This window comes from Hippopotamus amphibius, chromosome 17 (genome assembly GCF_030028045.1).
Source record: "Hippopotamus amphibius kiboko isolate mHipAmp2 chromosome 17, mHipAmp2.hap2, whole genome shotgun sequence".
Taxonomy (NCBI): Eukaryota; Metazoa; Chordata; class Mammalia; order Artiodactyla; family Hippopotamidae; genus Hippopotamus; species Hippopotamus amphibius.
The window spans coordinates 46,464,164-46,476,764 of record NC_080202.1 but is presented as its reverse complement, the minus strand read 5'-3'; the positions used below and the strand labels follow the sequence as shown (position 1 = coordinate 46,476,764).

Sequence of the window (12,601 nt, the reverse complement as noted above, 5' to 3'; positions counted from 1 at the left end):
CAGAGGCTGTCAGGGCAAGGGCATGAGGGAACTTTCTCTACAAGTTAGGAATACACAGGACACTGAAAGGACAAATCACAGACTAGGAGAAAACATCTTCAGATCATGGACCTGAGAAAGGATCTGTATGCAGAACATAGGAAGAATTCTCAATGTCTCAGAAAAAACAACCCAATAGATAAACAGGCAAAAGATTTGTCAAATAAGCCCATGAAAAGATGCTCAATGTCATTAGTCATTAGGAAAACACAAATTAATGAGCTCCTCCTGCACATCCACTAGAACAGCTAAGATTAAAAAGACTGACCACACCAGGGGCTGGTGAGGATGTGGTAAAATAATGCAGCCACTCTGGAAAACCATCTGGCAGTTTCTTAAAAAATCAGGATGGACTTCCTAGGTGGCACAGTGGGTAAGAATCCGCCTGCCAATGCAGGGGACATGGGTTCGATCCCTGCCCCAGGAAGATCCCACATGCCGCGGAGCAACTAAGCCCGTGCGCCACAACTATTGAGCCTGCGCTCTAGGGCCTGTGAGCCACAACTATTGAGCCGGTGTGCCGCAACTACTGAAGCCCACGTGCCTAGAGCCCGTGCTCTACAACAAGAGAGGCCACCGCAATGAGAAGCCCACGCGCCACAACGAAGAGTAGCCCCGGCTCGCTGCAACTAGAGAAAGCCCGTGTGCAGCAATGAAGACCCAACACAGCCAATTAAATAAATAAATAAATAAATAAAAATTTATTTAAAAAAACAAATCAGGATGCTACCACTCCACTCCCAGGTGTTTAACCAGATAAAGCAAAGCACCTGCCCAAAGACAGACGTGCACATAAAAGTGATCAAAGCCCCAACCTGGAAACTCCTAGTCGCCTCTCATGGGTGGACAGACGTGGTTCATCACTCGAGGGAACAAGGAACGCGTGGGCACTCACGCAGGGAGAACACATTCGAGGGAGCAGGCAGAGCACAGGTGACCAGAACAGCACCCAGAGCACACACCACATGACTCCATTCACCCAACGACCCAGAGTGGCAGGAACAGATGGGTGCCTGGAGGAGGGGCACCCAGAAATCCCGTGGAGACGGATCTCTCACTACCTGCGTTGTGGTGACAGAGATCTGTGCCCATCAACACTGATCAGAACCTACGCGTTAAACACGTGCCGCTTCCTTTGTGTCAGCGGCTCTATGACGAAGCTCTGAGCCAAAAGTACAGGTAAGACGATGCTGGCCCCCCATCTGATGGTCTTCGCCCACACGTTTCAACTCCCATCTGTGCGTCAGGCATTCCTGTCTCCAGGAGAAGCATCTGCACATCAGCCCATGAGTCCAATCAGATGTGCCATGAGCCCCTCGTGTTCAGCAAAGCTGAGCTCCAGACCTTCCCCAAAACCCACAGGCATTCTCTCCCTCACTGGTGCACCCCAATGCCCCGAACTCTCTTGACCACACCCACTCTCACCAAGGAACCTAACCCCTGTGCCCTACCCATCTCCTGACAGTGCCCCCCACCTCGGGAGGGGCCCTGACCACCCCCTGACTGTCCCCCACCTTGTGAGGGCCCCTGTCTCCTTGCTTTCAAAACGCAGTCACAGTGATATGTTCAAATGCAGAACTGACCCATCAAACCCAGTTCGCTGACCTCAGGACAACCCAAGGCCCTACTTCAGCTCAGAAGCCCCATCACCCCAGGCTGACTATGGACCCTTTCCTGCAGGGCTGTCCCCCAACCCCCACCAGGCTCCCTTGGCACTGTGCCCTCTGCCACATGCCCCTTCCCTCTGCCCTGCCGTCCAGGCTGACAGCAGGACCCTGGATGTCGGCCCTGCGTCGGGGCAAGGGATAGCACCCCTAAGCGCCCTGTGGTGATGGGGTACAGCCACAGACCCTGGTCCCCACGACTGCTGGACCCCTCCTCACAGATGGCCTCTCGTGCACAGAAGTGTGCAAAACCCTCTGTGAAAGACAGACCCTGAGCCACCCCATCTATGAAACGCAGACCAGCTCAGAGACCTCCACCGCAAGAAAAGCAGCCAAGGCCAAAATCTGCAAGCTCTTTTACCCATGAAACTCAGCCAAAGGTGGGAGATTCTCCACATAAAATGTAAGTTCAAATATTAACAATCAAAGAAAACAGAATTAAAATAGGCAAGAACTGATAAGGCACAGAAGGCCACGAAAGGTTGAGGAAAGGTGGAAAGGATGCTAAAAATACAGACCGTGTGTTTGGTCAAAGATTGTTTCTGGGAAAGAGGCCAAATACTATGCCATTTAAAAAAAAAAGAAAAAAAACTGTCCGTGCTGGTTATGGAGAAATGTAGTTTTTGTATGGTCTGTAGAGCAGGGGTGTTAGGGAACCTGCCCTTAAGACACATAATAGTTAACAATTTTAAAAAGTATTGGCGTGTTTCCTCTCCCAATTTAAGGCAAATAAGTCACTTCATGAAATCACGCCCGTCTTGTATTAGTGTTGCAATGGGTTAACTAAGACACATGGACTCACTGCCCCACTACTTACTTACCTAAATTATGTAAGTTTTGATGTGATCTCTGCAAACTGCAGTTAGGGACGTTAAATATTTATTCCTTGACCTGATTTCTCAAATACCTCTTTCTTACTCATCTCATAAACAAGCTAGGATAACTTCAACTTGGGAAACATTATTTTATTGAAACAGAAAAAGGACGGTCACTTTCAATCTAAGAATTCGTTCTGGAAAACTCCCCTGTGGAGCAGCAGCCACACAGAAAGCGATGCATGGTTTTGGCTCGTGGCTATTCTCTGTAGGAGACCAAGCTCTCAACGAAACAGCTTATGAAACAGGCCAGTTTAAGAGAAAAATAATCACCACAGCAGTGTTCTTGAAACTGCTAACACCTCTTTAAAAAGTGAGCACCCTTCTCAGGACCAGGGCCTGCACCCGACTCTCCAGGCCACCCCAACCTGCTACTGTCCCTTCGGATTCGTTTGCATTTTATAAAGTTTTATGCAAATGGACTCATACACTATGCACTCTGTCCAGTCGATCTGAAACCAAAGTTTCAAAACAGTTTTCAACTCCTTTTTGAACGTTTCACACATAAATTAAATTTACTCTTAATGGACCTTCCAGGCTGAAGAAACCAAATGGTGGGAACTGATCTGTGACTTAGAGAAAACAAATTTTATGATGAATATTAAAACTTACCTTATAACCAGGAAACAGTTAGATCTGTTACCAACAGCAAAGTAGTCAGCTGTGGTCAAAATATCAATCCCATGAGGGAACGTACCCTAATGAAAGAGTAAAGTAAAAAAAAAAAAAAAAGAGACAAAAATTATTTTAATGAGTAAAAGCCATTTTCAAAGTTCGATAATCATATGCACATATGTCACTTTTATGAACAAAGAGGCATGATGTAAACCGACAGCTGAAACTACTCGCCACTTATTTGAGCTCATCCAAGAACTTTTAAGTCAGGTCACTTTACTGATTGCCTCTCTGAGGCTGGACACTGTGATAAAATTATTTGAATCACTTAAAAAAAATTTAATTTTCCTAACAATTCAAACATTTCAATTTTAAAATGTTGTAAGAGCCCTTTCTTTAAACTACACACCATAAGAACACATCAGGTTTCAGCAGAATTAAAGCTTCTGATTTCATTCAACCCACACCCCGCCGGCCAGAAGGACCCCAGAGCCCCCCTCTGCCTGGGCTGTGAATCCTGGGTAAGAGCCCACCCCCCACAGCTGGCTGGACAATGAACAAGACAACAACTGGGAGGTCCCACATGGGGGCCTGAGAGCCGATACCCAGGACCAGACTCTGAAACAGGGGGTTAGCAGGGCTGGGGACAGCCCCCACATGCACACAGCCAAGGACACACTCCTGGCCTAGTCCCAGGCCCCGCCCCAAAGCCTGCAAGTTATTACTGATACCATTCTCTGGTAACAATACCTGAAAATCTGAAAACAAGACAAACAGTTTTCTAAAAGGACACAAACAACAAACTTTCAAACCAAGAGTAAGCATCTTGTTGTCACCAACCATAAGGAGGGTGTGGGGAGGTCTGCGTCCCCAGCGCCCTTCCCCACTCTAAGCAAGCCCTAGACAGAGGGACCCACAAACCGCTAACCTCCCACACCATCTCAAGGGAGCCCCACACATGAGGAACGTGGGATCAGACTCCAAATTGTCAATGGACCCCAGCGTGCTCAGACACAATGTCAGGATCGGAGGTTTGGTTCTCAAGTGACCAGTCTGTCTCCCAACACAGCTCAGTGCACGGGAGGACCCCCCACCACCTGAGGGGTGACCGCGTGCCAGGCTGACTCCTGCTAGACTCCAGGCCACCCAAGACCAGCCTGAGGTCGAGTCAGATAAAGGCCACTGTGGTCGCAGGAGGAGGAGGCACCCTCTGCTCCACCGCCCAAGTCTGCTGGCCCCCGGTCAATGCTCAGACGCCTCCTGACGCCCCAGGATCTCCTCATTCTGGCCACTGGATACCGAAGCATCACATCTCTGTCCAGACAGCTCATCTCTGCAGTGAGGGACAGAACGGACAGAGGGGGCTGTGTCCCGGCAAATCCTTGCCAAGGTTTCTCCAGGAGCCGGGAGAGGAGACTCACGACCCCTCACTCAGGCCTGAGCCCCCAACAGGCAGGGGTGAGCCCGGACAGAGAGGTGCCCACCCTGCCCCTCAGCCCCAGGCCTCCCACCAAATTCCTCCTGCAAATTTCCCCATCGCTTACGTTGGCCAAAGACAGGGTCCATGCTTGCACCCAGGAGCCTGGAAGACACCCCAGCCCAGGGCCATGGACTAACGTGCCCACTGCTGCCCCTCACTTGCTCTCCCCGGCCTCAGCACGGCCACCAGAGGAGCTGCTGAGAGCCTCGCTCCACGTCGAGGAGCGCACGTGCCCTCCCCACAACCCCTCCCCGCGCCCCTGTTTGCTGCAGCAGGTTCACATCCTTCCTCTGTCAAGCTGCTGAAGGACACTGCTGCCTGCAGGCCCACAGTGCGCATCTCTTAAACATGGGCGCGGCTTCCACTGGACCCCAGGCTACCGCGCAGGCTGGTTTTACTGTAAACACCAGCACACAGGGGAGATGAGGGGGGTAAGGGCACGTGGACCCTGGCCGCTCACCTTTCCTCCCTGATGGACCCCCCCAACCTGAGCAGCCCCCACACTCCGACAGTACAGGAAGCAGCACTGCCCAGCTCCTGACCATCCTGGTGTCGCCTGGAACTTGGGGCTCTGCCAACAGGGGTGCCCTGGGGGCTGGGAGCAGGCGGGAGACATCTCTTCTCCTGGGCTCTAATTTTCGGGGTACCCAGGCTCCCCTGGCTCAGCTTCCAGCAGTTCCCTTCTTGATCACAGCACCTGCCCTCCTCTCCAAGACCAAATCTTGGGCTGCAGGCCCCCTGACGTCCCCACATTTCTCCATCTGCCTCTTTCGTTCTGTGAGTGGCACTTGCTGCCCTGACACAGCGAAGCCTGTCCCCACCAGAGGTTGGCATCTCTGTCTAGCGATCCAGCTTTCTTCTAAATTTTCAGAGCTCAGGTAGACAGGACTAAGTGACACCCAAGGACACTGGGTCTCAGTCACCTCCCGGCAATGGAAGAAAGGCTGTGACCTTACTGGGCTCCTTTCACAGACAAGTACACCCATAGAATAAGGCAGCACCCCAACAATTTCAATGTAGCACAAATTCAAGTTCAAGATGGAAGATCTGGTTCCCTCTACCTTTGGCGATGACTGTGGAATTCAAGTCTTCATTTGGACCCATCTTGGCATCAGTTTAGCCTTAACGCTGCATTTGGAACTGGACATCTCACCCTCAAGGCCCTGGCCCATCCACACGTATGGTCACAGCTCACAGCACAGGCTGCAAAACCTGCAGCCAAGCCGCTTTCCTTGCTGTTCCTCGGCTACTCTGTTGACTTCGATGGAAGGTCAGCAGGTCAGCCACCCTCCACAGACCTGGTCCAGCCTGAAGCCCCACTGACTCCTTTTCTCTACTCCATCCTAAGTGCTGGGGGACCCCTCACCAACACCCAGGCCACGTGGACAGAGGCACCTACACGCATGCCCAGCACCCCATGCTTCGGGGAGCACCTCCCACGGTGCATCGAACGTCACCCCCGTGGAAGCCACAGCTGCAGCATCAGCCCCCTCACCCTAGCCCTTGGCAGCCCAGGAATAGCCAGTCAACCCGGAGACCACGGACCAAGCACTGGGAATGCAGGCCCCGGTTCAAGAGCAATGCCGGCCCCGCTGTGAGAACCCTGACAGACTTGGGGGCACCCCAGGGGACAGTCCCTGCATGCACGCTCTCTCCCAGACATCCAGACAGGAGTCTTGGAATCCCGTGTTCGCCCCAGCCTTCCCTCTCACGGACGCCCACCTCTCCCACCCTCCCACCTGCCGAGCAGCGACCCTGCGTGGGCTCCCTCAGTCCTGCAGCCTGACTCCTGCCTCTCAAGGCCCCAAGGCCATCACTGCTTGTCCCCAGTACCACCTGCTGATTCCCATGCCCGCAACACACTCACCTCCAGCCCAGACCTCTCTCCTGGCACACGTCTGAGCAGAGCGCAGCTCAGTGTCTCCCCAAACACGACCTGCCTCTGGCCCATTTGCTGCCAGACTGGCCACACATCCCAGGGTGGCCATCATCACACACAGTATGAATGACCTGGGGACAAAGGCCACACCTCCCAGGCCAAGCTGACCGGCAATAAGAGGTTCACGGCCGGGGGCACGATGCTGAGTCAGTAAGGGCCGTCGGGCGGCTGGTACCACACGTGGGACAGGGGTAGGTCACTTCCCCACCCCGCCCAGCCAGCCTCCTCAGCCCACACCCCTCCAGCGCCCACGGGCAGCTGCTGACATCAGAAGGCCCAAGGCACTCACTGATTTCTGACGTGTGTGAAAATGACTTACACATTCAAGTTTCCGATAAAACAATTACTAATTGTTTAAAACATGTGTCAATGCTCACCTGAGTCACATTATGAGTGAATATGTGACCAGAAGTCACCGTGTGAAGTGCTAGCTTATTATTCTAGGTTAACTCTTAACCCACGTTTGTGGCTTTACTATTCCTACTTCTACATTTACAGGAAGTTTTAGGAATGAAGATTTTTAAATGTAACCATACCTGTCTTCCCACATTCTCCTGGAAAGCAGCCTAAGGAAGAGAAGCACAAACACAATGGTGAGTTAGGTGTGCACTCGCTGGACATCAGCGATAGACACACAGCAAGCCCAGGGCAGAACCAATGAGCCACAACATTATTTTTTTAAATAAAGGTCCTCACTGCTGGTCACTCAGAGCCTCAAGGGTGGTTTACCTTTTTGTTCTTACATGCTGGTGTGCTTTAAAACCACAATTTAAGAATTCAAGTTTATAAAGTCAGCTTAGCAGCCAATGCGGAGCTTCACACCAAAGCCTAATCCGAGACCCTAGGTATAAAAATAGGAACAGAGCCAAATCTATTTGGTTAACTAAAAGCCCAAAACCCAAGTCATCTTCCTAGGGATTTGTGATGACAGCTCACAGAATGGTGACAGCGAGCGCCTGGTCTCCCCACGCTGCCTTCCCCAGGACCTGCTATGGACACACCCCATATCCCGCTCACAGGCCCAGAGCTGGGCTGTTCAGAAGGTCAAAACACTACCTTAGAAGGAGGCGTCCTTAGGTGGACCTTCTTGCCACCAGCTATCAAACGCCCGAGGCACGCAGCTGTGCGCAATGCAACCTCACGGCCACGTGCCATCCACCAGAGACAGGGCAGAGGGCAGGTGGCTTCAGGAAGCACCCGGGAGGGGTGACCCCACCTACAGATGCAGCCCCAATGCCTGGGGCAGGAGCTTCCTGGGAGTGAGGTCGTAACCTCCAGGACTTTCATCTCAGCTAAAACTCCATCACCCCCTGCAGGGCAGTGGGAGGAGCACATGCAGTTGTGCACAAGGAGTCAGGGCAACGGACACAAAGACCCCACGTGATGTTTCAGTGTGCACCCGACACCTCTGGCAGGTCACAGACAAAACCACAAACGCGCTTGTCTCCAAGACCACGCGCTCGGTGGCCCTAGGGAGGGACAGCCGGATGGGCACGTTCCCCGAGGGCCCTGTGCGCAGCTTCCGCGCTGGGAGCGGGGAGACTCGACTTCTGCTATGTACCATTTTGCAGCTTTTGGAATAAACTCATTACAGAAAATAAAAAACAAAAATGAAACCAACCAAAAGGTAATGGAAAAAAGATACAGTATCAACGTAACATGCAATATTTAGGAACACATTTACTATTCTGGTGACATCATTTAAAAGGTAAAAACTAATACAAGATTTACATGAAAAAGCACAAGCCCTAAAATGGTGACACAATTTTGAAAAAAAAAAGAACCGGGAGGAATCGCTCTACCCAGTATTAGGGTTACTACAAAGCCATGGTAACCCAAACAGAAAGACAGACACAGATCAATGGGACACAACAGAGAAAACCTTTAGGATCGAGGGCTAGGCAATGAATTCTCAGATTCTCAGACTTTACACCAGAAATATGACCACAGAAGAAAACACTAGTAGGCTGGATCTCATCAAAACTGAAAAACCCTTGTCCTTGTGAAAGACCTTTGTAAAGAGGATGAATAGACAACCCCACAGACTGAAAGGAAGAACCTACAAACCACTCGCCCAAGAAAGGACTAGTATCTGAAACAGACTCCCACACTCAACAATAAAAACAAACAACCAAGTGAAAAAAAGGGGCAGAAGACTTTGCTGGGGCTCAGGGCAGGCCACCCAAGCCACATACTGATATTCTGAATTAAAGTTCTTGAGAAACGGCCAGTAGGAGAAAAATGATATTAAAAACACTCTGACTGTGAAAGCAGGAATAAATCTTCCATGTGAAGGTGCCTTCCCTTCCCAGGAAGAAGAAAGAGTCCTCACTACCAGTTAGGGAAATAAACCTTGCCACTTCTTCATGATCCCCTTTGATAAATCTTCACAAGTAACTGTTTCTTTTGTTAAAAAATTATATATAAACAGCCTGCTTTGGTCACTTTGGGGGTCCTATTTTTATGAGACCGCGGTGTGTATGAATTAACTTGGTTATTTTCCTCCTGTTAATCTGTCTTGTGTCAATTTAATTACTAGACCAGCCAAAAGTACTCAAGAATGGTTGGTGACGGGGGGGGGGAGGAATTTCCCCATCCCCAACAACTTAGACATTTCACCGAAAAGGATACAGGTGGTAAATGTCACATGAAAAGATGCTCAACGTCACTAGCATCAGAGAAATGCAAGTTAAAGCCACAGTGGGATATCACCACATATCTAATCAGAGTAACCAGTGCAGAAATAATGACTACACCAAAGGCTGGTGAGGCCGCAGAACACTGCTCACTGACAGAACGATGGAGGGAAGGTACAAGTGTGGCCCCTCTGGAAAACAGGGCCCTTCCTTACAGAACTAACTGTGCAACTACTATGTGACCCCAAAACCGTATTCTTGGCATTTATCCCAGAGAAACAGAAATTGTGTTCACACAAAAACCTGTACACGAATGTTCACAGCACCTTAATTCTTAATAGTCCCAAACCTGAAACAACCCAGAGGCCCTGCAACGTGTGAACACTTCAGGCAGCTACGGCACAGCTGGCCAGGGGACACAACTCAGCCAGGGAAAGGCAGGAAGGAGGGACTGCCAGTGTCACCACAGACTGGACGGACCCCGGGAATCGTGTTGCAGGAAAGGCAGTCCCAAAGGTCATACTGTGTGAGTCCATATATGTTACGTCAAAAGTTAATACAGGGTTTAGGACTAAACACCAAATTTGGCATCGAATGAAAACGTCTGGGACTCGTAGCTACACTCAGGCTTCAAGGACATCTAAGGTCAGAGAAGTGAGGCTCCCTGGCCCCATTCCCTCCTCCCAAACCTGCCGCGAGAAGCCAGTGGCCACTGGGGAGACACATTTAGGGGTCTGCTGGGCACTTTCTAACATGTACAACAACTAGCATTGAACAACCACTTAATAGAATGTCTTTTCACAAATTCATAAATATGTTCACCGTGATTAACCAGGTGGGCCTCCAGTCTATCACCCTCCGGGAGGGTACAACAGGAAGGTTGTCCTCCCAGGGCTGCTGGTGGTACAAGCCTCCCAGCACCTGGCAACCAGGTGCAGTGGTGCCCCCAGGGCATAGGATGGAGGTGTCACATCCAGACCAGAACAGCCAGGAGAGAGAGGATATCTCACCACCTTCACTGCATCCCCACCTCCTGGGTGCTGGAAGCCACAGCCCAGGGTTGCTGGGTGGGGTCCCACGGAGAACACAAAACGTGAGCACAAACAGGAGCCAAAAAAGGTCGAAACATACCTTCACAAGGAAGCAGTTTTGTGGTAAAAGAAACTTCATTCCCAATAATTAGAGACTTGATCCTTACATTTTCAAATGAGCTTCAAACAAAAGCACCTTTCACTGCGTTAGCCCTGAACCACTAGGCAAGCAGGGGTCACTTAGGTGGAGTTTAATGCAAAGAATTTCTGCTGATTTTAAAGGATTTTAATTTTAACTTGAAAAAGAAAAAAAATTATTTCTGTTCTTTTATTCCACTTCTTCCCCAAGGTATCATAAAAGTATCAGTGCTTTGATTTTATTACTGCTTCCCGAAATGAGCTCTTAGATTCCAATAAACAGGAAAGAAAAAATATATATATACACACACACACACACTTTTTTTTTAAGGTCACACTGTGCTGCTTGCAGGATCTTAGTTCCCCAACCAGGGATCAAACCCAGGGCCCCTACAGTAGAAGCATGGAGTCTTAACCACTGGACTGCCAGGGAATTCCCCAAAATGCAATTTTTAAGTACAGATTTAACAAAAGATTCTTACTGTATTTCAAGGAGTCTTATAATTATTGCCCAAGGGTAAATACCAGGGCACAAACATGAAGACTTCTCAAAGAATCACCAGGCTTCCTACCCACGTTCAAAGAAGAGAAACTGCAAGACACAGACGAGGTCCTGAGCTTTCCTGGGAAACTTCCTGAAACCAGAAAGTTTCAAGGACCCCACGTACTTCAGGGAACAGAGAGCAGGCAGGCCATCAGGAGCTTCAAGAGAGCAGGGGGCTCTGTAACCTGCCGGAGCCCCTACATCTGAGGATGGAGGCCACGATTCCAAGTCATCCCACCAACCAGAAGGCGTGGCTGCAACACGGATACCTGGCCCGACACTCACATGTCACACAGGCAGCAGCACCCACTGTGCACACTTACCCGCTCCTGAGCTGTGGCCCCTCCAAGCCCCCTCTCCATCTCCATCTGCAGGGGTGCAACCCGTCCCGACCCGCCCTCCACTGGCTACAGCACACTCCTGGGCTGGGACCCAGAGGGAGTGCGAGCCACCCTCCATGGGCCCCCAGCCCCTGGGCATCCCTCCTGCTTCACAAGCCAGTGACCACGGCCTCTCGGGGGAGCCAGTCACAGGTCAGGGCCACCCACAACCCTCAAGAAAAGGAACAGAACAGGAAAACTTACAGAGGCTGCTCTCCTGCAGTTTACATCTCGGTCAAACACGGCAGCAATCACCAGTGTGCTGTGAGAAAGAGGGAAGGTGATTGATGAAAGGGAATCTGCACAGACCCCAGGATGCGGACCCCACAGTCTTCCTCCTCCACGTGCCCACAAGCCCATCCATGGCTCCAGGGCCCTGGCTGCAGAGACGCTCACAGGACGGTGAGGGTGGCCAAGCCCCACTCCACGAGAGCCATCAGAAGTCACAGGGAGAGTGGCCTCGTGCACAGGCCTTGCAGGGCAGGACGAGGACAGCAGTTTTGGGGGCAGGACGACAGGTAGAAACAGAGAAACACGGGGGCAGCCAGCAGGGCCCAGGAGGCCAGTAGGAGTGACAAGCTCTGCACCTCCCCAGAAACGGTGGCCAAGCACAGAAAGCAGCTCTGAGGGTCCTACCCACCAAGCCAAACCACGACTGCACTCAGCAAGAAGGAAGCCCCCATGCTCACACAGTCCACCAGCTTCACCGAAACATCCCTTCGCTACGTCATCACCTTCAACCACCAGGGACAAACCAGAAGGTGTTCAAGTGTCCAGTCGCCTTCGGCAACAACAGAAAACAAAGTGGGGACAAAGTGCTGTTTCTGTGACTTGTGAATCTGCATCTCCTATCAGCCCACAGGGGAAACGTTTGAAAAAGAGTCATTTCAGACACACAGGGATCACCTGAAAGGGATGCTGCCCTCCCGCCTGACAGCCAATCTGTTTGGTACTGAAGTTGTGGAACCCAACTCTATCAATCTGTCAAAACTCACAGAACTGTTCACGACAAGAGTCAATTTTCCTGACTGCAAATTAAAAAGAAACTATAGAAAGTGGGAGGAAATTACACACAGACACCACACTCTACAGAGGGGAGGATGCACAGTAACGCTCTCCCCTGGGGTGGGTGTGTTTCTCATGGGGGAGGGTTAGCAGTTCTGAAAGAACTGCACAGGAGAGCAGGGGACCAGGTGCTGGGCTGGAACCGCAGGTTTCCACGCGGTCGGCCAGGCCTGGGGTGCAAAGGATACAGAGTGG

General features: G+C 51.0%; 1 protein-coding gene across 3 annotated transcripts in view; it reads right to left on the bottom strand.

The window, feature by feature from the left end:
- Positions 1 to 12,601, bottom strand: part of TBCD (tubulin folding cofactor D) — a 165,362-nt gene that overhangs the window by 56,484 nt on the left and 96,277 nt on the right. For all 3 annotated transcript variants that reach the window (XM_057714659.1, XM_057714661.1, XM_057714660.1), the window contains exons 15-17: positions 11,546 to 11,603; positions 7,149 to 7,178; positions 3,191 to 3,276 (exon numbers count right to left, since the gene is read on the bottom strand). In XM_057714659.1, coding sequence (XP_057570642.1) covers positions 3,191 to 3,276; positions 7,149 to 7,178; positions 11,546 to 11,603 — 174 coding nt within the window. The remainder of the gene's footprint in view (positions 1 to 3,190; positions 3,277 to 7,148; positions 7,179 to 11,545; positions 11,604 to 12,601) is intronic.